Source organism: Polistes fuscatus, unplaced genomic scaffold, assembly GCF_010416935.1.
Source record: "Polistes fuscatus isolate 324 unplaced genomic scaffold, CU_Pfus_HIC Scaffold63, whole genome shotgun sequence".
In the NCBI taxonomy this organism is placed as follows: domain Eukaryota; kingdom Metazoa; phylum Arthropoda; class Insecta; order Hymenoptera; family Vespidae; genus Polistes; species Polistes fuscatus.
This window is the reverse complement of record NW_025113144.1, coordinates 106,845-132,934: the sequence shown is the minus strand read 5'-3', so window position 1 is coordinate 132,934 and position 26,090 is coordinate 106,845. Positions and strand designations below refer to the sequence as shown.

The window sequence follows — 26,090 nt, the reverse complement described above, 5'->3', positions numbered from 1 at the left end:
GAAGTTTTTAATTTCGGCATTGAAATCCCACACGCACTCACAAGTGTGTCATTCAACCACTTGATAGAAACCTCCACACTGGCACCATTGTCTCGTGTCCATTCCCTAGATACGAGGGCTGCGGCGAGTCTATCCTCGTCCACAGCCCTCGCATCCCACCTAGGGAAGATTCTATCCCTGAAGCGAAGGCTTCGGACGCCTGCAGCCTCGTGCCTATACTTAAATATAATATACAAATGGTCCGAAAGGGACTCAGCCTCATCCACTCTCCAATCCGATAAGCGGACGCTAGCTGTCTGAGATCCTCACGTAAGGTCTACAACGCTCGACCCTTGCGGCCGAATGCACGTGGGGTGGCCAACCTGGTTACCCAGGCTTAGGTTCAACCTATTGGCCCACATACAGAGCAACTCACCCCTTAGGTTGCTTCTGCCTTCCGGATCCCATTTAGGGAACCGGGCGTTAAAGTCCCCGGCAACCAGAGCTGGAAGAGCGGGAAATGTGCCTAAGAGCTCTTCGAGCTCATCAAGGAGTCTACCAAAACTATTTATATTCTCGCTGGGAGGAAAGTAGACTTAAACTACCAGCGAGTCCCCCATTTGACGGCTACAAAAAACAAACCCCGACGCCCAGGCTACAGGTTCCTCCGCCTTTGCTCGCAACAATCGCGGCGAGGGGCGACCCTCCCAGGGATGAGAGCCATTTCTCATCCCCAGGAGGGACCCGCCACGGCTCCGACACTATAGCGATGCCCGCTTCAACCTCTCTCATTCGCTGGCCCAGTAAATCCTGAGCCCGACGCGCATGGTTGAGATTTACCTGGACAACGCTAGTCATTGTATTTTAGTTTAATATAACATCCAAACTACATGGAGGGGCAGGATTCGCCTGCTCAACCTCCATGCTATTGTCATTATTTACGCTATTTCATTATTTACACTATTTACACTATTTAAACTATTTACACCAGATCCGACCCCGACGCCCGCACTACCCGGAGCGTCGACATCATGCACCGGCGCGACCCGTCGACCAGCTACTTCCAGAATAGTATCTTTCCCCCTGATGGATGGCACTAGTGGGCACTCCCATGATCCCGCCCTGTGCGAGGTCTGAGAGCGCCCCGCCTCTACACAGACCGGGTACTTGGGCTTGTCTTCACAAGTTCTCGCAACATGCCCCGGCTCCCCGCACCGGAAGCACACGTTCATTCTGGCACTAGGTGCTGGGCAAGAGGCCGCCATGTGACCCCTTGCCAGGCACCTGTGGCACCTTAGGGGCCTGGGTCTCACGGGGAACACCCGCACTTTCCCCCACCCCACTAAAATATTCCCTTTTTTTACCGCCGCCTGAGAAAGAGCCGTCGGGGCCACAACGGTGGCCTCGTAGCGGCTGCCCCTGCCCAGGTGAATTTCCCCCATTGTGATTAGGTTGGGGTCAATACCAGTCCTGCCCTCCAGCAACCCACACCTGATCGCCGTCAGGGTGGTAGTCGGGTAAACCCCCACTAACTTGATGGGGCTAGTCCTCTGAGGCCTTGAAATTTTGGTCTCAGGGAGGACCCCCCTCATAACCTGCGCCACTTTGTCTGCCTTTATATTGGCATCTTTTCCACGGACTTCCCATATAAAGGAGCCTGTCAAACCCCTCCTGTACGATCAGCCCTTAACACCAATATCTTCTAGCTTAACGCAGTTTTCCACCTTCTGTAGGGCCTCTAGATAGGAGGCCCCTCCCTCACAATCAGGGAAACAGCCGCAGTTTCCCTGTTCTCCTGGAAGTCTTCTTCTTATTTTTCTCCTTCTTTTTCTTTTTATTTGCTTGTTCTCCCGCAGCAGAGCCCCCCCCACGCGAGGACGAGCAGAAGGAACAACCCTTCCGACCCCCGCCCGCACAGGGAAGGATCCTTCTGCAGCCGCAGTAGACCTAGTTCTTCTTTTGACTTCAATAAACCCGTCCCCGTCCGGGACAGGGGCCAGTGGCGTCGGCATCACCGGCGGGGGAGCAAACTCGACCGGGCTGCGACCTGGGCATATGAGCCCCGTCCCTCCTTCATCTCCTTCAGTTCTTGTTGTATTGAGATGATGGATTTTGCAAGTTCCGTTAGAATTTTCGTTGTAGACCCTCCATCCACACTTTCGTCCTTCCTTGCGGCAATTAATCTCTCTTCCGCGAGAGACTGCTTGACTGCAGTTGTAGTTGTAGCAGCCCTGGTTGGAGGATTACCAGAGCATTCCTTATTTGAGATCTTTTCAAGGAGCGTATCCTTGCGTCGCAGTTCGCGTTTGAGGCGCACACACTCCTCCTCTACTTGCTTTAGTCGAATATTTGTGGCCCTAGCTTCAGAGCGTAATTGTTCTAACGTTTCGTGAAGATCAGAGCCGCAGTTCGCCCTATTGCGAGCCTGCAGCTCCCTAGCAATCTCAACGATTCCCAAATGGCAGCTTTTTACCTTTCCCGATATTTCACCCTTTATATTGCCGCAGACCTTTCTCTTTACCTCGGCCTCGGCTGCGTTATCTATAATGAGGTCGATCAACCTCCCGTTTCCAGGCTGGAAATTGATGGCCCCTCCATAACAGCTCCATCTAGGTTCGTTAGATCGACGACCTCCTCCTCCGATGACGAGGAGTAGGCGATCGGTCTCGCCCTCTTCCTTAAAGACCCGACAGGTACCATGTCGGTGTCAGCTTCCTCAGTGCACTTAAACGTGCACCTCTGCCCCCCAACGGAGCACACCCCTGTTCCTGACGCATTTGTCTATTCGCGGGCCAGGTCGCCTACCCGCGAACAGCTTCCCGAAGCTCTATCCAGGATCGGGGCCGGGTCGCCTACCCTCGATCCATAGCAGTCGCATGATGACGACGGAGGGTGGCCAGCTCTAGCACCACCTGACACCGCCGGTGTGTGGACATCCGTACCACACAGTGTATTCGCTGACCTTGTGCTCATCATTATTATTTATTATTTCAATGGCACAAGCCAGCGGAAAGGAAAGGAAAAGAAGGAAGTAAGAGAGAAGAAAAGAGAAGAAAAGAGGGGATAGAAAGAGTTAAAGAAAGGAATAGCCACACAGAGAACATGCACACACCATTCATACCCTCCCTTTTAGTCGCCTCTTACGACAAGCAGGGAATACTGTGGGAGTATTCTACTACCCCCTACCCACGGGGGGGACCTCGACGAAACCCTGACGCAACCCTGACGCAACCCTGACGGGATCCCGCGTCTTGAGGTGAACCGCTTGTATGTCGTCATGTATTCCTCGGCTGTGTATTCGGAGACCACTTCAAGGTGAGTAGCCGTTGTTGTGAGACAGACGAATACGCAGATCTAACCTTTATAGGTTTTTTACCAGCGGCCTTTCCAGGTTTTGAGCGTGAGTTGCCCAGCGTAGTCGATGCACATGTTTTAGAAGGGGCGTAATTGTGTGACTCGCGCCAGAGGTAGTTGGCCCATCATTTGCTGGGCACGGATCCCTCTATGGCGAGCACACATCACACACCTGAGAACATGGGACTTGACTGGGGCTCTACCTCCGATGATCCAATAGAGTTGCCTGATAAACGCCAGAGTTGACTGAGTTTCTCCATGCATCGCCTGCTTGTGAACGTGAGCGATGATGAGTTCTGAGAGTCTTGAGGTCCGAGGGAGGATTGCAGGATGTTTCGTTTCGTAAGAGAGTTCTGATTTCTTGAGACGACCGCTCACCCTGAGCACACCTTCATTGTCAATGAAGCGGTGAGTCGGCTGAGTGGGTGTGAGCTTGGCAAGTGAGATTGTCGATTGAGCAGAGCGAGTTCTTTTTGGAAGAATGCTTCTAGTGTTACCTTAACCCAAAAGAGTCGCGAGTCTTCCAGGCTGGCAGCTGAGACGAGGACTGCTAGGGTTGAGTCGATCCTCCTCGAGTGTCTCTTGATGGCTCTACTACAAAGAGAGCTGACCCTGAGCAGCTTGTGGAGAGTTGAGTACTTGTAGATGATGTCCCAATGATATTCTGGAGGGGATCGTACTGCGTGATGTGTAACGCTTGCACGAGCTTCTTAAGCACATATGTCATCCGGAGCATCGCCAGTTTGAGCAGGCCATGAGGCCGTTTGTTGAGTTATCCATGATGGTCCCGTCCACCATAGAGGGTGTTCTTCGAGCTGATTTGTGGTTATCCCATGCGACGCACGGTCAGCGGGGTTCGAAGTGTCTGGTACATGCCTCCAATGAGCACTCTCGGTGAGTTCTTGTATTTTGGTTACACGGTTGCGGACGTAATTCTTCCACCTTGAGGGATGAGCCTTGATCCATGTGAGTGTTACTTGAGAATCTGTCCACAAATGAATATTTGTTATGCTCATGTTTAGAGTAGCGTAAACATGCAGCGCTGCTGTGAGCTCTAACTGCGGGATGGTTAGTCGTTTGAGTGGAGCAACTTTCGTTTTCGAGCAGATGAGTGAAATGTTGGCGCCAGTGGACCGTGAGTTGACGGTCAGATACACAACGGCTCCCATTGCGAATTGCGATGCATCAGCGAAACCGTGCAGTGCAACCGACGAGTCACGAACGTGTTGAACCACCGCGAAATGGAGAGTCTGGCCAGACTAGTGAGCTCCTGTCTGATGCTGAGCCATTGAGTTATGAGTGGTTCTGGGAGTGCGTCATCCCAGTTGAGAGAGTATAGCCAAAGTGATTGGAGGAACATCTTGGCTTTGATAACAACTGGTGCGGCAAATCCCAATAAATCAAAGATTTGTGCTACTTCTGATAAGATGAGGCGCTTCGAGAATCTGTTGGAGTAAGTTTCTGAAATGGTTGAGAAGTTGAACGTGTCTTGTTGAGATGACCATCGTGTCCCAAGAATTTTGGTGTCGCAATCGTCGAATGAGATGCCTGAGTCCTTGACACGTTCAGAAGGGAGCTCTGCTAATAGCTGTTTAGAGGTGGAATGCCACATAGCCAGTGGGAAGCCGCCCGCCTGGCACAGCCGTATGAATTGAAGAGCGGTTTGAGTCAGCTCTTCCAATGTGTCCGCTCCTCCGAAAATGTCGTTGACGTATCGCTCGTGAGTGATTGGTTCCACCGCGAGCGAGTAATTTGAGCCTTCGTCTTCCGCAAGTTGAAGCAGCGTCCTTACTGCTAAGAACGGTGCTGCCTTGGTTCCATACGTAACTGTCGTGAGTTGGAAGGGAGATTCTTGAGCTGCTCGTCTACTCACAATATCCGTTGGAGAACCTAATCATCTGGGTGAATCTTAATTTGCCGATTCATCTTTGTGATGTCCATGGCGAACAGGTACTTGCGGCGGCGTATCCAGATGAGCAGATCGAATATGTTGAGCTTTAAATTCGGACCAGCGTGCATGAGGTCATTGAGAGAGTGGCCCGTAGAGCTTGCGCTTGAGCCGTTGAAGACCACTCAGAGCTTTGTGGTTGAACTGTCTGGCTTGAGAACGCCATAATGCGGCAGATAGTAGTGTGGCCTTCTGCTCGCTGAGCTGTCGTCGAACTTGGTCATGTGACCAGCCTCCTCGTACTCTCGCATGAACTGAGTGTACTGTTGCTGATACTGACGGTCTCTGCCAAGCCGTGTTAGAGTTCCTTGAAGACATTTGTGAGCCGTATGCTGAGAGTCGCCCAAGAGTTTCGGGGACGAGGACGAGTTGAGAGGTATTCTGACGACGTAACGCCCTGTCAGGTCCCTTGTGAGGGTAGTCTGGAAATGGTGTTCACGCTCCAGTTTTTCTGGCGTGAGTTGAGCGTCAGTTGTTCTCGGAGCCTCTTCTTGAACCCAAAACTTGGTTAATAGGTTTTGCAGGCAGGAGTTCGTTGCTTGTGAGATGCCTTGATGTGCCTTCCTTGCCAGCGTGACCGGTGCATGAATTGGGCCGATGACTAGCCACCCGAAGATGGACAGTTGAGCAATGGGGGCCCTGGCTGAATGCCTGATGATGTTAGGCCTGATGAGCTGTCCGTAGAAGTCTGCTTCGATGATCACGTCTAGGGGTGAGAAACTCTGGGTCAGAGAGTTTAAGCTCTTCAGGTGAGGCCATTCAAGTTCGTGAGAGATCTCGCCAGATGGCAGGATGCGGTTGACCGTCTTCAGAATATGAGCCGAGATTTTTACTGAGAGTGGTCTATATCTGGAGTGAAGGTCGAAGGTGATCATTCCTCTGGTTTGAGACGTCCTTCTTCCTCCAACTCCGTAGACGTCAAGCGTTGAGTGTCGCCGTTAAAATTTAATTGTCTGGTGAGACTTTCAGAGATGAACGAAATCTCTGACCCAGGATCAATGAGCACGCGTACCTGATGTGACGAGGTCGATGAGAAGACTGTGGCTGTTGCTGTTGCCAGCAACGTGAGATGACTGAAATGTGTGAGTGGGCACGTCGGTGTGCGATCGTGATTATCGACGATTCGTTCTGACCTTCATGCGGTTGAGGGCTTGGCAGCTGCTGTCGCCAGAGCGTAATGTGCCGTACTAAGCCCGAAAGGATAACACGTGAATTCATAAAGTTCACCAATAAATATAAATCTCAAATATTTTCTATACTCGACATCTATTGACACCAAGTAGTACGCATCTTTTAAATACAGTGTTGCCATATAGCAGCCTTGTTTCATTAGGTCCCTAACCTTCCTTATATCCTCTAATTTAAAATGTTCCGTCAAAATAAACTCATTGAGATTTTTTAAATTTAAATCAGACGGCAAGATCTAACCGGCTTGGGAATGAGGAAAATTTTCGATATGAACTGACCGGGATAATCTTGGCACTTCCTAATAGCACCTTTCTCTAAAAGCTTACTAATTTGCTTAGCGATTAACTGTAGTTCAAATGCCGACTAACATGGTTCCTTAGTTAGAACAGGTTGAGTAACCTTTCGATTAAATGGTATCTTGTACCCTTTGATCTACTCAGTTACTACTTGGTCATTGCATAGGCCTTCCCAAACCGATATGAATCTTCTTAAACGACCTGCTGGTAGACTGACCTCGTCAGTTACTTCTTGTATCGCCTCTGATCCTTAGCTGCTATTTATTTCCGGAAGTAAGACCTTTGCTCGACCCCTAACCGTAGCTCGCTAACTTCTTGTACCGGCTCGATCCCCCCCCATCCCCTCGCCCTCCCTTAATCCACGCACTCGAGAAACCAGCTGAGGGGGGACTTTCGAGTTTTTTGACTATACACCAACGTTTGCCTTACTAACCAGCTTCAATTCTTTTGAAGAACGTTCAACAATTAGCTTTTCTGCTTTCTGCGACTCTTCCAAATTCCTCTCAAGAAGAATACACTTTCTATTTTATTTTGTTTATCTCTATCTAAGTGTGCTATTCTTGCTTGGAACTCATCCGCTTCCACATGTTCGTTGAAATTAATTGAATAATTTGTAATCTGACCTTTCGTTTCGATTAATATTATCTCTGGTTTTTCTATCTTTTTTTCTATTTTCTGTGAAATTCTTAAATTCTCGTCTAATCTCAATTTGAAGACGGGGATTATATCTAATCCTATTATAAAATCTTCAAAATCCTCTCTCTCAAATATGTACACATCTACTTCACTTTCTATATTAAGTATCTTTATTTTTACTTTTATTAATCCATTTGTAGGATTCACACCATTGACAGACTTTAAAAATATTTTGTTTACATCTCTACTATTGTCCCTTATCTTTATCCATTTCGAGTTTATTAAAGAGACCTGAAAACCTGGATCGTATGTTTTCCCATTATGTCTATCTTATTTTCAACTGTCGTCTTAAATTTGATCAATGGTGTGATTATTCGTTTTTTTTCCATATTTAGATCCACCTCTATTACTGAATTATTTGGTATAGTTTTTGGTTTATCTCTTCTCTCTGGTTTAAACCAACATCTCTCTTCTGGGTGGTATTCTATACCTTTGCCCATATCCTCACACGTCTTGCATGGTTTTGTATACCTCTATATATATATATAAGGTATATTCTATATGGTTCTTATAGGGATAATGTCTTGGAAATATAACTGCCTTGAGTTTCTGCAAATAAGAGAAACAACATTTACAGCTAATATTCACTCTTATTTTATTGTCTTATTTCTAGCTACGCAATTTGAATTCTAACCGTCTCTGCTTAGCGAACTCCTAACCGTTTCTATACTTTCGGTCTCTTTGTTAACGTTCCCGAATCTTCTAAGCCTAATACGCCTGCGCGTCTTAACTGTAGGACGACGGGAAATTTAAATAGTAAAGGTGACGAAATATAAATAGTAATATTTCGTTACATCACCCCTCCCCGGGGAAGGAAAAACGAAAGACAATATACTAGCTTTCTTGATCATCACACATAAATGGTACTAGTTTCGTGATGTGAAACAATGACTCTGATTTTTTTCGGTCCGTCTGTATTTTATAAATAGTATTTGAAATCTTTTCTATAATTTTGTACGGTCCTATTTTTAATTCATCTAATTTTTTTCTGTTTAACCTATGATTATTTTCTACATATACTAAATCTCCTATATTAAATTCGTGATGTCTTCTGTTCTTATCAAATATCTTTTTATTATGTTCATGCGATTTTATCGTGTTTTTTAGGGCAATTTTCCTATCTCTGAGTAGATCCTCATGCGTTTTTGTGTATTTTAGTTCTTCAGGAATTATTGCTGTATTTGTGCCTTCTAGTAAGTATTGTGGGGAGAATCCTGTCACTGTGTGTTCGGTTTTATTATATTTTGCTACACATTCATGTGCTATTGTAGTCCAAGCAGTTTTTCCTCTTTTCTCATTTATCTTACATCTAATTTTGTTTATTATGGTTTGATTTAACCTCTCATTTAATCCATTCGAAAAGGGTGCGTTCACTGCCGTGAATGTTAATATAATGTTTTTCCTGTTTAAGAAGTTTTTAAATTCTTCCGAATTAATGCCCGGATATTGGTCTGACAAGATCATACCTATTTTGTTGTCTGCTGTTATATTTTGTATTAATCGTTTGAAATCGTTTGCATTTTGAGTTTTTGATGTCAGAATATGAGCATATCTCGTGAAATGCTCTACCAGCAAATGTAAATATTTCTTTGTTGAACGGGAGCCCCCGAATCCTCCAATCGTGTCTATAGAAACTATCTCATACGGATAAGTAGCCGGACCCAAATGTGACATCAATCCAATTTTATGTCCTCCTCTCGATTTGTTCTTTATGCAGATTTCACAATTTTCACAAATTCTTTTTATTTTTTGATCCAGATTCTTTGCTACATAAAATGGTTTGATTTTTGCTCTCATTTGTTTTATTCCTATATGACAGTAGAGCGAGTGTATTTTATTTATAAATTCTTTACTGAAACTTTCTGAAAGAATAATTTTTTCTTTTTTCCTTACTTTTTTATAATACATTTTGTGTTTGAAAATCAGTGTATCTTTAGCATTTTGTATATCAGTGTTGTTCTTTTGATCGCATTCGATCTCTTCCATTTTTATAAAGTTAACAGTTTTCAAAATTTCATCTTCATTTTCATGAGATTCTAATACCGGGTTTCGGCTTAAACAATCTGCCTCTAAATTGTGTTTCCCTGGACTGTACTTAATTTTAAAATCATATTGCGATAATTCATACATCATATCTCCTAATTCTTCATCTGTCCTAGTTTTAATGTTCATATTTTCTAAGGGCTTATGGTCCGAGTATACCGTAAATTTTTTCCCGATGAGCCAATGTTGCCAATATTTTATTGCTTCTTTTATTGCCAAGCATTCTATATGAATTGCTTTTTTTCTTTTCTGAACTTCATTCAATTTTTTCGAAAAATATGCCACTGGTTTTTGTTCCCCATTTGATTGTGTTTGCTTCAAAACGGCTCCAACACCTTGCAAACTCGCGTCGGTGTAAATACATATTGGGAGACTTGGATCAAAAATCGTTAAAACTGGCTGGGAGCATAGTAGTATTTTCATATCATCAAGTGCCTTTTGGCATTGTTCCGACCAAATGAACTTTTGTTCCTTCCTTAGCAAATTATGTAGTGGTTCCAATACAGTCGAAATATTCGGCACGTATTTTCCGTAGAAATTAATTTTTCCTAAAATTTGACGCACATTCTTTTTTGTTTTAGGTGTAGGAAAATTTTTTATGGATACCAAATTATCTTTCAGTGGACTGATTGAGTTGTTTTTTATTATATGGCCCACAATATTTGACGGAATCTGCTGCAAAAAATATTTAGAAAACTAATTTAAAGCCCTCATCCATAATTGCTTGTAATAATCGTGACAAATGATCTATGTGCTCTGTGTAAAATCCCTAAAGAAAACAAAGATGTCGTCAATGAAATTTACACAAAAATCAGCAAGTTTTGTTTATGTTTTCTTATTATTACTTAAAATTCTTTAGAAAATCGCTGGTGCTATTTTCAAACCAAATGGTAACACGTCCATTAATGTCCCTCTTGGGTTACAAAAGCTGTTTTCTGCCTATCTGCAATCTTCAAAGGAATCGACCAGAAAGCCGAGTTTATGTCGAGTGTCGAAAATAGTGTGCAATTTCTGGTCTTAACTATAAGATCCTCAATTAGCGGAAACGGTTGCGGTTGAGGGATAACGATTTTGTTTAGTTCCCGAAAATCTATGCATAACCTTGCTCTTTTTTCCTCATCTTTTTTAAATGCCAAAGTCACTGGAGCCGCAAACGGACTATACGATTCCTCAATCAAGTTTTTCTCTAATAATTTTGCAATTTGTTGTTCTATCTCTTTTTTATCTTCTATGGAACATCTGTATGGTCTTTTGTAACAATATTTATTAATTATCAGGTCTATATGAGCTTCATAATCTCTAACCGTTCCTACATCATATTTATCTCTAGCAAAAACTGTTTTATGTTTATCAATCAACTTATCAATTTCAATTTGTTGTTTAATTTCTAAATGATTGGTTGATATCTGAAATTCACTTGTATCTATATGTTCATTGTAATTTATTTGATATTCATTAATATTTTCTTTTTCTCTTTTTGGATTGTCCTTTGAGAGCTTTGTGGATTTATTTTGTTTTTGATTTTATCCTTAGGGATAGACTGAATTTTTTTTTGAGTTATTTCCAATCTCTCATTCTGAGTTAGTAGGAATTTTTTTATACAGTCTAATCCAATTAAAAAATCATATTTAAAATTTTCTTTATCCACTACTAAAACATCCATTTCCTCTTCAATTTCAAAAATTTTTATTTTTAAGGTGACCATACCATTATCTTTTCACACCATTAATCGTTGTTAAACCTACATTTTTTGGATTACTAAATCTTTTCTTTGGTATGTTTAATAGTTTTGAATTTATCAAGGAGACATTTGAGCCGGAATCATAAATACCTATAACCTTGATAGTGTCGTTTAACAAAATATTTATCTTGATTAATGGTGGTAATATTAGTTTTTTTGATTGACATTATTCAATTCCAGTTCTAATTCGGAGTTATTTACGTGTTTGATTCGCTCTTTCTTACTCTGTTCGTTTTCTTTATCTTTGTACCAGCATAACGATTCTGGATGGAAGCGATTGCTTTTATTTCTCTGTTCGCAGATCGTACATGGTTTGCGATTATTAGGTCCATCTTTAGGTATTTTTTCATAATTAACAGTAGTCCTCCTCGCTACATTTTTTGTCATATATTCTAGGCCTCTAATCTCGTTAAGTAGGGTTTCGACCGTTGTTATTTTCTCTCTATCTATTCTATTCCTTATGGGATTCGGTAATCCTACCACAATAAGACTAATTAAAGTAGTTTCTGTCATTTTCTTATCAATTTGTAATAAAAGACCATGCTTTCGCACCGCATAATCCAACAGTGAACCGGATAAATATTTATATGACATAGCATTAGTGGCTGGAAGCCACCCTTTGTCCGCGTAAACTCCGCAAAATTTTTCCTTCCATTGCGACCACTTTGACTCTATCGTTAGCTTTATAAGCATTGAATTATACCAGTCCATACATCCGTCTTCTAGAAACAATCTAAACATCTCAATTTTATCTATATCGTTTTTAATACCTAATCGAGTACATTCGCATTCAAACGTATCCATCCATTCAGTTACATTAAAACTTTTACCTGAAAATTTTTCTAATACAAACTTTTCTGATAATTTTTTTATATTTTGTTTTTCCGAATCTTTGTTCCCTTGTTGTTTTACCAATTCTTCCCAGATCTTTGTAAACATTTCTCCCGGCAGGTTTAGTTGTGGCGTAGCCGGTGTTTCCGTCAATATCTCTTCCAATACGTAGTCTTTGAATACCATATTTCCCTCTTCGTCCATGTATAACCTATATATATCCGTTGGTAATTTGATATTCATATTTCGAGTTTGTCCTCTTTTATTTAACGAATTTTGTATTTGTTTATATGCTGTTGTTGATGCCAGCTTCTTATGGTGCTCCATCAGCTGATATTGCTCAGGCATAGCATAACCTTTATTGTCCTGTGTTGTTATTTTCGTCAGAGATATCACGTTTGACTTTGGATCGTTGGGATGTGCTTTCAGAACAAATGTAAATTTTAAACTGTCAATCTCAGCTAATTGTATCTTTTTTTCTTAATTAGCAATAAAAATGTTGTTTTATAATGTATATTCTATATGGTTCTTATAGGGATAATGTCTTGGAAATATAACTGCCTTGAGTTTCTGCAAATAAGAGATTCTCTCGATTATTTTATTAATATTATTCACACTAACCTACATTATCTGCATTGCGTTACATTGTAAAAATACAAATTACACTTAAAACTACACTATGTACACTAGTTGCATTACCTGCAAATAAGAGAAACAACATTTACAGCTAATATTCACTCTTATTTTATTGTCTTATTTCTAGCTACGCAATTTGAATTCTAACCGTCTCTGCTTAGCGAACTCCTAACCGTTTCTATACTTTCGGTCTCTTTGTTAACGTTCCCGAATCTTCTAAGCCTAATACGCCTGCGCGTCTTAACTGTAGGACGACGGGAAATTTAAATAGTAAAGGTGACGAAATATAAATAGTAATATTTCGTTACATGTATATATATATATACACTAGACCATCCATCCCAAGATGCACTGGCCGAGTTCACACATCCCATGCATCCGCATGCACATTCGTCTTCTTAGGGGAAAGCGACGCACTAGACCAGGCCAGGCGCCGCCAAAGCTGCCCGGAGCCTCGCCCGGGGGGCCGCCTAGGAGCTAATCTCCTTTGCGGCCTCGCATTCACTCTTCTCCTAGTGAGAAATTGCAATTCTCTCTCTCTTTCAGCGTCTTCCTTGGCCTTCATTACTAGTCCTGAAAAGGACTGGAATGCAGCCCACGCCCCCGGGGTATCCAGGGACAACCTGACAGTACCAAATGTCGGTTGCTCCGACAGTACCAACGAGGTTGAGTTCTTCCTCCTTCCATGCAACAATTGCCCTCCTCTTGGCAATGGCACCCAGCACGGCCCTTGTGCTAGGGGAAACGGGATCCTCCGCTTCCCGGACCGCTGCGTAAGCATCCGCCAGCTGCGGTGCCAGATGGTCGAGGGGAATGATCCCCGCGACCATCATTGCCGCATGGAAGGATACCGTCCTATAGGCGCAACACACCCTGATTGCTACCCTTCTCTGCAAGGCCCGAACAGCCCGCCTGACCCTTTGATCTTCCGCAACAGCGCGCCACCACACCGGAGCACCATAGAGGAGCACGGAGTGGATCACGCTGCTGTAGAGTCGTCGCTTCTTCTCCCTCGGCCCGTGGAGGTTCGGAAGTATCCTTCCAATAGACCGAAGGATCCCCTGCACTTTCGGGATTAAGGCCTCGAAGTGGGGCCTAAACGTCATGTTTGAGTCTAATACAATGCCCAGGTATTTAACACTGGGCTTCACTGCAATACAAACCCCCCTAAGTCTAATCACAGGGGGGGAGCAATCCTGCGTCTGCGGAAGGCAGAGGTAGGGAAGGCCATTGCCTCCGTCTTCTGCGGCGCCACTTTAAGGCCCAAACTCTCGATTTCATTCACAAGGACCTCGAGGTCCCTTTCACACGCTAACACCGCACTAGATAGGTCCCGCCCCGCTGAAAGGAGGGCCGTGTCGTCCGCGTAGCAAACCACACGAGACCCCCCCTGCAGCGGGACCCGGAGGACCCGATCGTAGGCGATGTTCCAAAGTGTGGGGCCCAGGACGGAGCCCTGTGGGACCCCACACGTCACTCTTATATTATAAACGTTGCCCTGCCTTCCGATGAAGGACAGGAGCCGGTCGCGAAAATAGTCTTTAACAATGTTTATCAAGTAGGTGGAGAAGCCACTTCCCTCCATTGTCTCTATCACAATCTCCCAGGGGAGCGAGTTGAACGCGTTAGCGACGTCCATAGATACTAGGACGCCAACCCGTCCACCACTCGCGCACTACTGTATATAGTCCTTCACCTCTCCGATAGCTCCGAGGGTAGAGTAACCCACCCTGAAGCCATGTAGACGCGGAGAAAGAACACTTCTTAGTTCTAAGAACTCGCTTACCCTGGAGACAACAACTCTCACGAAGAGCTTCCCCACCTCGTCCAGCAGGCTTATTGGCCTGTACGAGCTGGGCGTGTCGTCGCAGTCATACCTTTTTTGGAGAAGTACCATCTTGGCCCTCTTCCACTCCCGTGGGAAGACTCCCCTTCTCAAAAGTATGGTGAAACACCTCGCCAGGCCTCGACCACAGTGGATGGCTGCCTTTTTGACTACCAGGCCAGGAATCCCATCAAGACCCGGTGCCCTCTCGAGACCAATCCTTAGGGCTGCTTTGCGCACTTCCTCGACTGTGACGACGATCCCGTCCGGGTCTCCCGCGTTGACATTTAAGGCAACTGGTCGCCCGCCCCCCGGAAACAACGCCGCCACAATCCTCACTAAGAGAGAAGGATCCAGTGCCTCAGCAAGTGGGGGGGGGACACCGCGAGCTCTCAGCTTGTTCATTACAAGCTTATAAGGTCTCTCCCAGGGATCTTCCTCGATGGTAGTGAGGAAGTCCCTCCAGGCCGAAGCCTTGGCCCTTCTGATGGCACGGACCAGACTCCTCCTCGTTTCCCTCCTGTCCTCTAAACTCGCCCTAATCCTGGCCGGATCACCACCACGCCTGGCCCTCAGGTAGCGTCTCCTCGCCGCCGTAGCCGCCCCCCGTAGGGCCGCAATTTCCCGCGACCACCACGGCACCGCACGTCTCCAGTTCACAGTAGTTCTCGCCCTTGGCATGGATATGTCACACGCACTCAAGAGGGTATTATTCGTCCACTCCACTAAATCCCACTGGCACCATTGTCCCGTGTCCAGTCCCCGGAGACGAGGGCTGCGGCGAGCCTATCCTCGTCTACAGCCCTCGTATCCCACTTAGGGAAGATTCTGTCCCTGGAGCGAAGGCTTCGGAAGCCTGTAGCCTCGTTCCTATACTTAAATATTTTTTTTTTTTTTTTATTCATTACAGAACATACAATCAATTCTCGACGAGAATTATAAGTACTATAGGCTGGCGTGATGTAATAACATGAAATGTAAATAAATAAGATATACAATGGTGAGTGTAGATATAATACATTAGACTCAAATTATATTACGATGTGTTCGAGAAATTACTAGTTTAGAGAGAGATGCGCGAAGAGAAGATCGGAGAGTACTAAGAAAAAGGATAAGAGACGGACGAGATAGGCAAGTGGACTGTATTATGTTAATTTCTGGTAGAGTTTGTATGTAACGAGATTTATTAAAAATTTGTGAACAAAAGAAATAGAGATAACAAAATTATAATATGATTTAATAAATAGTAATGTATAGCCTATGCCACGTGTACCGGATATCACGCCACGTGTGCCGGAAGTACGTAGTACGTGAAGTCGTTAGAAATGTAATAATAAATTTAATATGAGAATGGATAGAAATTAATGAAACGAGTAATACAAGAATGAGAGGTCAGAGGTTAATAGATTACCTGATATGTCGTTAATGTAAGATAGTGTAAAGAGATGATCAGTGAGAAAGACCCAACACAAGGCTGGCCTCGATGAGAAAAAAGAAAAAGAGTTAGATGAGATGGAACGATGAGAGATGGAACGGTGAGAGATGGAACGGTGAGAGATGAGAAGAAAGCGAGATGTAGTCTAGGAGATGATGCACAATTCTTTTTGATTTCGAAATGTACGTCCGCACAGATTAACTTATTAAACGATTCTAACTGGACCACGCCACTTTTCGGTTCGAGTAGAGGAACAGAGCGGAAGAGAGAAAAAGACGATACACCAATTAGCGCGTTCCACGCTAGGAAGAGAGAACAACAAAACCAATAGGAGAATAACACGCAGAGGATGACGCTACAAGGGACCAATGATCTATTTACACGTTAAGTGGCGTGATCCCTTGATCAATAAGAACAATCGATATGTCTTCTTCTCGATGATAACAGACGGCGTCTTAATCATGCTATCCGAGAGGTGCTGTCATCTAATTTGAGAGGCGCAATTTTCGAACATTCTCCCCCCCAATTCTCGAGCGTGAATCGAGAATTTGACATGACGAGATGTGCTGAGCTGCTGAACAAACTATGTTTCCGTGTGCGGTTGAAGAGGCAATGGTGCGAGCTTGACGATAGGTCTAGTATAGTGCTGGTAGCGGTCTTCAGCGTGACAACCCTGCAGAAACCGTCCTTTCCTGGGTGTAGTTGTATCACTCTGTCGAGAGGCCATTTCGAGGGCGGAAGTCGCTCGTCGGTGATGAGGACAAGAGACCCTTCCCTGATATCGTTCTGCGATGTCTGCCATTTGGATGTGGTCTGATGCGCTTGCAGACATTCCGTCGACCACCTTCTCCAAAATTGCTGGAAGCGCTTTTGAATCCGCTGGAAGTGAGATAATCTGGAATTTGAGATTTCTATTAGAGAAGGCTCGGGGATAGTTGTCAATGCCTCCCCTCTGATGAAATGCCCTGGTGTTAATGCTCTGATGTCATCAGGGTCCTCCGAGAGAGAACTGAGAGGTCGAGAATTAAGAACCGCTTCAACCTGAGCTAAAAACGTGGAGAAGTCTTCGAATGTTAGCAACGTATCCGAGATAGTTCGTTTGAGATGATACTTGATAGATTTCACCGCCGCCTCCCATTTTCCGCCCATATGTGGTGCTGCTGGAGGATTGAAGATCCAATTAGTGCCATCATTAGCGAGAAGTCTTTGGATCTTGAGAAATTCCTTCGTTGCAGCTGAGAGTAGATCCTTAAGCTGCTTGTTCGCCCCCTGGAAGTTGGTACCACAGTCGCTTCTGAGCGTTTTTGGAATACCCCTACGGCTGGTGAACCGGCGAAATGCCTTGAGAAATCCTTCGATGGTGTAGTCAGAAACTATCTCGAGATGAACGGCAGAGGTAGAGAAGCATATAAATACTGCTATCCAACCCTTGAAGGACTTTGCACCTCTGCCTTGAAAGGTCTTCATTGTTACTGGCCCGGCGTAATCAAGCCCTGTAGTCTCGAACACAAGAGATGGTGTCACTCGAGATGCCGGTAGTGGAGCCATTAGTTGTTGAGCTCTCACTCCACGTATTCGAGCACAAGTGAGACAATCTTTGAGGAAAGACTTTACTGGAGCACGACCTCCAATAATCCAGAAAGTCTTTCGAATGTAAGAGAGCGTCAGCTGAGTTCCTCCATGCATAGTTCTGGCGTGAGCATCGGAGATGACTAGGTTGGTGAATTTTGACTGACGAGGTAGTATTGCTGGATGTTTACTATCTTCATCCAGCTGAGAATTTTGCAACCGTCCACCAACCCTGAGAATTCCAGCACGATCGACAAAGGCCGTGAGTCGTGTCAGAACGTGACGTTTGTGGAGAGATTGACCCGACAACGTTCTCAACTCTGGTGAGAAATACGCCTCTTGAGTCGCGCGTATCCAGAACGTTTTAGCCTTCTCCAGATCTGCTGGATTCAATGGCGATGCGGACAAGCTCGAGCCAGGAACCTTTTTAAAGCACGAGACTGCCCTCTGAATGAGTGCAGTGATCCGAAGGAGTTTAGTGAGATGCCTATGAAAAGAGGATGATTGAGGAAGGTCAACGAGGTCCCAAACTAGAGGTTGGGCTTGTGAGAGGGCAAGTGAGATGCCAGGGCGTTCCTCCAAATCCTCTTCCGGTGAGGGTGGCATTGACGAGGGCCAAAATTCTGGCGACTGAGAAAGCCATGGTGGACCACTCCACCATAGGGGTGATCAATGAGTTGAGATGCACTGAGCCCACGAGATGCACAGTCAGCTGGATTGAGCTTCCGGAATGAATTTCCAATGAGCATGGGGTACGGACTCGTAATAGCGGCTACTCTATTGCCTACGAATTCCTTCCATCTCATAGGATTGTTTTTGACCCATGCAAGGGTCACAGAAGAGTCAGACCACAGAAAAGTGAGAACGTCCGAGAGGTCGAGAAGTCTAATTACTTTTCCGGTCAGCTTGGCTACAGGGCCGCTGCTGAGAGTTCAAGCCTAGGAATTGTCAACCTCTTGAGAGGAGCTACTTTCGTCTAGCACAGACTAGACGGACTACTGAGGATGAGTCTGCATACGACACCTTAATATATATAACTGCTGCCATCGCAAGTTGAGAGGCGTCTGAGAATCCATGGATTTGTATTGAGGTTGCCTTTGACGAGAGGTTTATCCATCGGGGAGTCTCTATGACTGATAATTGAGAGAGATGTTGCCTAAACTGAGACCACTCGTGAACGATATCTGGAGTGAGATGATCATCCCAGCCAACCTTTTCCAACCAGAGTCGTTGCATGAGAATTTTCGCTTTGATCACTACCGGAGAGAGGAGTCCAAGAGGATCAAACAATTGAGCAACTTCTGAGAGAATGATGCGTTTCGTGACCGCTTGGTGAAAAGAGATGGTACCGTGAAAAGTAAACACATCCTTCTGAGAATTCCAGGAGATGCCTAAGATCTTGGTAGTGCTATCATCAAACGAATGGACAGGCGAGCTGTCAGACTGTGAGAGAGAGGTACGAGTGAGGTTGGGGGAATTACTTTTCCACTTGTCGAGTGGTAAACAGGCGGAGGAGCACATGTCCTCTAACTGAGATGCGACTGCATTGAGATGATCAATAGTCTCTGCCCCCCCTGATATGTCGTCAACATAACTTCCCTTGAGAATAGGGTTTACTGCAAGAGGATAATTATGACCTTCATCCTCAACTAGCTGTTTAAGAATGCGACAGGCTAGATAAGGAGCTGAGCGAGTACCATACGTGACAGATGTAAGCTGATATGCCTGAACTTGAGATGATTCATTGACCCAGAGAATTCGTTGAAGGTCATGGTCTTTGGGATGTACTTGGATTTGGCGGAACATTTTAACAATATCTGTTATGAAAATGTACTTGTGTTGCCTGATCCACAGCAGTACATCGAAAATGTCCGTTTGAGTCTTCGGACCAGTGTGCATAAGATCATTGAGAGAGATACCGGTTGAAGACTTGGCTGAACCGTTGAAAACTACCCGCAGTTTGGTGGAGGAACTTTGCTCGCGCCAAACTCCGTGATGCGGGAGATAAAACGCCTGAGATGGCTCAGGAGCATCGAGAGGAACAGGAACCATATGTCCTAAAGACTCATATTCTTTAAGAAAACCAGAGTAGGTCTCCTTGAAATTCCTATCGGTTTCGAATTTCTTGAGAAGTCTTTCAAGGCATCTCATGGCAAGAGACCTTGAATGCCCGAGGGTGGATATGTCTTTCGAGAATGGCAGACGAACCATGTAACGACCAGTTGGCAATCGAGAGTGCGTATCAACAAAGTGCTGCTCGCATTGCGATTCAGCGAGAGTCAAGGTTGATGCGGGGGAAGATGAGACTTCTTCCTGAACCCAGAATTTTGTGAGAGCTTTGTCAAGAGAATCGTTAGAGATGGCATGGCAGATTTTGAGAGGATCGACCTTGCTCGAGTTGGAAGTTGCGCCTAGAACTGCCCAACCGAACCTCGTGTGGAAGGCTATAGGTTCTGAGTCGCCTCCCATAACAAGCCGAGAGGACTTGAGAACTCGTCTTAGATTATCAGCACCAATGAGAATGTCAATGTGATCTGGAGTGAGAAAGTCAGGATCAGCTAATTTAAGAGATCTGAGATGAGGCCAGTCTTGCTCCGATATTACAGACGACGGCAATTGAGATGTGATTTTTGGCAAAATGAATGCCTTAAGGTGAACCCGAGATGACGAGTATGTCGATTGGAGAACCAAGGACACTTGACCTTGGGTCGCTCCTGGAGATGTACTACCCACACCCTGAATAGGAATGTTTCCTGGAGAACGGCTAAGCTTTAGCTTATCTATGATTTTAGAAGAAACTAAAGTCAACTCCGATCCAGGATCAATGAGAAGACGTACTAGCTTAGGCGATCCATTTAAAGATATGGCAAAAGCTTTACAAGTAGCTAAGAGTACTGGAGCTCGAGAGCACGTTGAAAGCGAGGGATTAGACGAACGATCGATGTCTGAGATAGGTGACGAAAATCTGACTCGTTTGGTCGTCTGAGAGGACTTTGAGGAAGATGAGATGGTCGACTTTACAATGGATCTGAGAGGACGATGTGGGTAATGAGATGTCCTACCTGTTTCTCATTCTGAGGACGACTTTTTTGAAGAGTCCTTAGAAGAACTCTTCTTGATAGATATGGGTTTGGTAGGAGATGATCGAGTTGAAGATGACTTTGAACTGGAGGATCGGCGATGAGATGACTTTAGAACTGAAGATTTCCGACGGTCCTCTCTTGGTGACTCATCCGAGGATGCCCGTGAGCTCTGAGAGGGCGAGACTCTCTGAGATGTCTGTGTTGTTTCTGATAGAGTGCTCGAAGACCTTGAGATTGGCAGAGATGATCTTGATTTTGGAGGAGATGTCCTAGGCGATGGAGGAGATGTCCTTGGCGATGAAGGAGATGTCCGCGATGGAGGAGATGTCCTTGGCGATGGAGGAGATGTCCTTTTCTCGAGATGAATGAGCGTGTGATGTCGATCTCCACACTCGTTGCATCGTCTATTACTCCTGCACTGCCTGACGTTATGCCTGCCTAGGCAATTGTAGCACAGGCGATATTCTGCGATGACTTTCTCCTTCTTCTGCTGGCTTAGATGCTTGAATAGGGGACAGAAAGCGATGTAGTGCCTGTGACTACAGTAAGTACAGGTATTAGAGAGGTCTTCTATAAATGGCATAGGATGTTTTTTAATTGTTCTTTCATCCATTTTTAACTGAGATGATCCGGGAGACTGAGATGTTGATGCTGGCGTAGTAGCCGAAACCTTTATGTTTAAGGCCCTAGCGTAGGACCTTGTGGGGGCTGATTTGGGCTGTTGAGATGTTCTTTTGCCCTCCCCGTAAGACCTACGAGTCTCGATATGTTCCAACGCTCTAGCTGTGCTAGTGAGATGACTTAAGAGTTGTTCTAGTGGTGGGAACTCGCGTGATGTTCCCAACCTTGTTTCCCAGTCCTCGCGAGTTTTGTCGTCTAACGCCAATCCCACCTGATGAACTAGGATGTGATCCCATTGATCAACCGGGCATCCTAAAGTCTCTAGAGCACTTAGAGATGACGTGACGATGTTAATGATTTTGTGGAGGGATCCAGATGACCTTTCCTTGATGCGAGGAAGGGCCATCAGCCTATCGAGATGAGCTAGAATCAATAGGCGTTTGTTGTCGAACCTGTCAGACAACCTATTCCATGCTATATCGAAGGAATCAGCGGATAGCTTTAGATTTGATATGACTTTAGCCGCCTCTCCCTCCAAGCTGGTCCTTAAATAATGCAACTTCTCAACCTGTGAGAGGTCTGGGTTATTTTTTATCATAGAGGAAAATAATTCCTCAAAGGGTCTCCAGTCTGAGAAGGCACCTGAGAATTTCGGCAGCGAGATGTTCGGCAGTACCGTCCTTGGACGAGATTGTGTCTGAGATGTGACTGGCGGTACCTGTTGAGAAAGCTCCTCTATACGCTGGTTTAGTAGCGTAAGTCCAGCTAGATATTTTTGCATGGTCGTATCATAACGGTTATCCTTAAAGTAGGACTGTTCCATAGCCGTGTCTCGAGATGACGATACTATTCGGTCGTGTTCAGCATCGAACTTTTGCCACGCTGTTCGAAGCAGTTCCCTTGTGTCGACCGCGGTAGAGAGAATCATTGAATTAATGTTTTTGATATTGGCTGTAAGGCTTTAGATGGTATCAGCACGCGCCTCCTGCAGCGCTAGTTTCGCAGCCATGTTGATGTAGGACTGCGATTGATACGTGAAACTATAAAGGAGTAGTAGGGCCGCCCCCACTACTTCCCAAGATGATCCGTGAGTGGGGAGATGACGATAAGTCTCGAGCGCTAGCTTCCAACGCCACCTAGATTTTCCCTAGCGAACTAGAAAAGCCACAACTAAACGAGCACTCGTTGCAGCACTATCACTCTCGGCTTTGGGAAGCCCACTATATAATGATATGTCTAAACTATTAGATGAAAAATAATAATAAACTATTAGATGTCTAAACTATTACACACTGCGGTTCAAATTGCGCTTACGGTCCCTTGAACTGCTTTTTCTGTCGCAGCACAACGTCCTGGGTGCTCAGCAATGCGACAGAGGTGTGCACGACACTTTTCACAAATTTTTTAATTCTGTTACACTTACACAAAACTCTAACATCCGGCTCGAAGGACCAAAAAATGTTCGAGAAATAACTAGTTGGGATAGAGATGAGCGAAGAGAAAGATCGGATAGTATTAAGAACAAGGATAATAGACGGACGAGATAGGCAAGTGGACTGTATTATTTTAATTTCTGGTAGAGTTCGTATGTAACGAGATTTATTAAAATTTGTGAACAAAAGAAATAGAGATAGCAAAATTATAATATGATTTAATAACTAGTAATATATGGACTACGCCACATGTACCGGATATCACGCCACGTGTGCCGGAAGTACGTAGTACGAGAAGTCGTTAGCAAGGTAATAATAAATTTAATATGAGAATGGATAAAAATTAATGAAACGAGTAAGACAAGAATGAGAGGTCAGAGGTTAATAGATTACCTGATATTTCGTTAATGAAAGTGAAAGATAGTGTAAAGAGATGATCAGTAAGAAAGACCCAACACAAGGCTGGCCTCGTTGAAAAAAAAGAAAAAGAAAAAGAATTAGATGAGATGGAACGATGAGAGATGGAACGGTGAGAGATGGAACGTTGAGAGATGAGAAGAAAGCGAGATGTAGTCTAAGGAGATGATGCACAATTATTTTTGATTTCGAAAAGTACGTCCGCACAGATTAACTTATTAAACGATTCTACCTGGACCACGCCACTTTTCGGTTCGAGTCGAGGAACAGAGCGGAAGATAGAAAAAAAACGATACACCAATTAGCGCGTTCCACGCTAGGAAGAGAGAACAACAAAACCAATAAGAGAATAACACGCAGAGGATGACGCCACAAGGGACCAATGATCTATTTACACGTTAAGTGGCGTGATCCCTTGATCAATAAGAACAATCGATATGTCTTCTTCTCGATGATAACAGACGGCGTCTTAATCATGCTATCCGAGAGGTGCTGGCATCTAATTTGAGAGGCGCAATTTTCGAACATCTTGTGTTTTGTATAAAATATACGATCCATATTTAGTAATACTTCGCACAAAATTGTCATTCACCCCGACCTTTAATCGAACAACATCCACGCGCTCTTCCACTGGACGTATACCTTGCGCGTTGATCTTGTATCCGAGGTACTCGACCTCGTGAGCACCGAAAGTGCATTTGGATACGTTGATAGTGAAGCCGAATTCATGTAACCTTTCGAATAACGTGCGAAGGTGCCTTGTGTGCTCCTCCGGCGTTGACGATGCTACCAAGATATCGTCGATGTAGCAGTAGCAAAAATCCAATCTTCGCAGCGCGCTGTCCATAAAACGCTGAAAAGTCTTTGCTGCGTTCCGGAGTCCGAAGGGCATGACGTTAAACTAAAAACGCCAAACGTTGTGATGACGGCTGTCTTTGGGCAATCCTCCGGAGTTACTGGAATCTGATTATATGCGCGTTCCAGGTCGATAACTGTAAATATCGTGCATCCATTTAAACTGTGCGCGAAATCGTGCAAATGCGGAATTGGATAACGGTCTGGTTCCGTTATCGCTTTCAATCTCTTGTAGTCGTCACATGGCTTCCAGTCTCCGTTCTTCTTGGCGACGAAGTGAAGAGGGCTGGCCCATGGGCTCTTGGATGGTTGACAAATACCTTGGTCCAGTATATGTTGAAACTCCGCCTTGGCGGCTTTGTACTTGTCGGGAGGCAATCTACGTGCCAGCTCGTAGACGGGTAGACCTTTCATGACGATGTGATGACGTACAGCGTGGGCAGCTGCTTTCTTGACCGACGGCGAGGTAAGGAAGACGAATTCCTTCAGGAGCTTGACGTGCGGTCCGTCAGGATGAATGGACGAGACGTTTTTTGCGCGGGAATCACGAGCTTCCCTTGAGATGACATCTGCGTTAGGTTATCAATGAGGCGTCGTTCACGAGGGTCTACGGAGAGATTATGTTGGAATTGGAAATCTGCCCAAATGATCAGGTGCGATACGTCGGCAACGATAAAGATCCATGAGAACGATTTGCGATGTCCCAGGTCGGCGTTGATGAGGATTGTCCCGTAAGTGCTGATCGTTTAGCCGTTTGCTGCGTACGGCTTCTAACTCGCTGGCTGAGTACGCTTGCCGTGTGCACAATGTCTAGGAACTATTGACAGGTCAGCTCCCGTGTCGATGAGATATCGCGAGCCACTAACCTTATCTTTAATTATGAGGCGATATCGTTTTCCGCCGTTCTCATCCGCCGTATTCGAGACGGCGCGGTGTTTCCCGCGTTGCCGTTGCTGTGGTCGACGTTGAAACTGTCGTTGGAGCGACGGACGTCGACGGTATCGCGATTCTGAACCCAGGTGCACGGCTGCCGGCATTTCATAGCCTGCGCTTGGTATCGCGAATGGTAATAGCATAGGCCATTATCCACTTTGACGCTGCTACCGCGGTTGCGGCTATGGATGCGGCTGCGGCTGCGCCGAGGACGTAATTTGCTCAACTCCAGTGACTGGTTTTTCACCATGTCACGTAGCTCCGCCAGCTCGGTGTCCGCAACAGTATGGCGTGTCTCCCTAGCAGGTGTCGACGCAAGAGCGGCGACGTCGGTCTTGGACACCTCCAGAATTGTATCTGTTTGCAAAGCTAGCCCTGTTAAATTTATCACCTTGCTTATGGCCAATATGCCCCTTATATAGTCGGGGAGTTGCTCCATGAATAAAATCCGCAGGATATTATCTGTGGTTAAACTAACCATTGGCTATGTTGCGTAGCCTCTGCAAAATATTACTAGGTTTTGCGACCGTAGGCTGGCTGCTCCGGATCAATTTCCGCAGCTTGGTCTCACTCGACTCGTTGAAGGCGCTGATGATTCGTTTTTTGAAGGCCTCAAACTTACCCTCCTCAGGCAGTGCTACGAGGATATCTGATATGAATGGTAAGATATCTTGATCCAGATGGGCCACGAGATGCCGAAACTTCGTGGTGTTGCTGGTGACGCGGGCGATGTGGAATGCTGCCTCCGTTTGAGCGAACCAGAGGACCGGGTTCTCCTTCCAAAATTGTGGAAGTTTCACGGCGCGTGCCGCATTGACCGTTAACTCGTCATCGTCATTGGGGACTCGTTGAGGTTGCTGTTAACCGGCCCGGTCCATGTTGTCGTCTACGCCGTCGTCTCTGGCGTCTCTTTGGTTCACGTCGGGCACACGGTTTGATCTCTGCGGCGAATGCCTTACCGGTGACATCAAGATGCTTCTTGCTCGTCAGCAGAGTCGCTTGCCGAATTGCAAGCCTTTCGTCAGTTGACGCTCCCTACACGATTTTCGTACCCGTCCGTGATCACGTCGGGGTCACCAAATATGTAGCGAAAGGAATCAGGAACTTGAATTCTATGGGTTCAATCTCTGACCGTCACTACTATTTTAATGCAACATTTATTTATTTATAAGCTATTACAGAACTTTTGAACGAATAACGAAATTTG

The 26,090-nt window shown here is 45.2% G+C and overlaps 3 protein-coding genes across 3 annotated transcripts; all 3 read right to left on the bottom strand.

Moving 5' to 3' along the window:
- Positions 1–5,406: 5,406 nt before the first annotated feature.
- LOC122523772 lies at positions 5,407–6,156 on the bottom strand. The gene has a single exon (XM_043645655.1). The coding sequence runs from the start codon at positions 6,154–6,156 to the stop codon at positions 5,407–5,409; it is 750 nt and encodes a 249-aa protein (XP_043501590.1).
- A 10,275-nt stretch (positions 6,157–16,431) lies between these two features.
- LOC122523771 lies at positions 16,432–18,147 on the bottom strand. Its single transcript, XM_043645654.1, has one exon. It carries the CDS (start codon positions 18,145–18,147, stop codon positions 16,432–16,434), a length of 1,716 nt encoding a protein of 571 aa, XP_043501589.1.
- Positions 18,148–18,507: 360 nt separating this feature from the next.
- Positions 18,508–22,068, bottom strand: LOC122523770. Its single transcript, XM_043645653.1, has 2 exons — positions 20,652–22,068; positions 18,508–20,486 (listed from the first exon to the last, which is right to left on the bottom strand). Exons 1-2 carry the CDS (start codon positions 22,066–22,068, stop codon positions 18,508–18,510), a joined length of 3,396 nt encoding a protein of 1,131 aa, XP_043501588.1.
- Positions 22,069–26,090: the final 4,022 nt, after the last annotated feature.

What these genes read in the sequence shown, in the direction of transcription:
- LOC122523770 (XM_043645653.1), bottom strand. Translation starts at nt 22,068, where the DNA reads ATGGAACAGTCCTACTTTAAGGATAACCGTTATGATACGACCATGCAA. An exon ending in ACCCATATCTATCAAGAAGA is followed by an intron (nt 20,487 to 20,651) that starts GTTCTTCTAAGG and finishes CACCTATCTCAG; the next exon opens with ACATCGATCGTTCGTCTAAT.
- LOC122523772 (XM_043645655.1), bottom strand. Translation starts at nt 6,156, where the DNA reads ATGATCACCTTCGACCTTCACTCCAGATATAGACCACTCTCAGTAAAA.
- LOC122523771 (XM_043645654.1), bottom strand. Translation starts at nt 18,147, where the DNA reads ATGCCACCCTCACCGGAAGAGGATTTGGAGGAACGCCCTGGCATCTCA.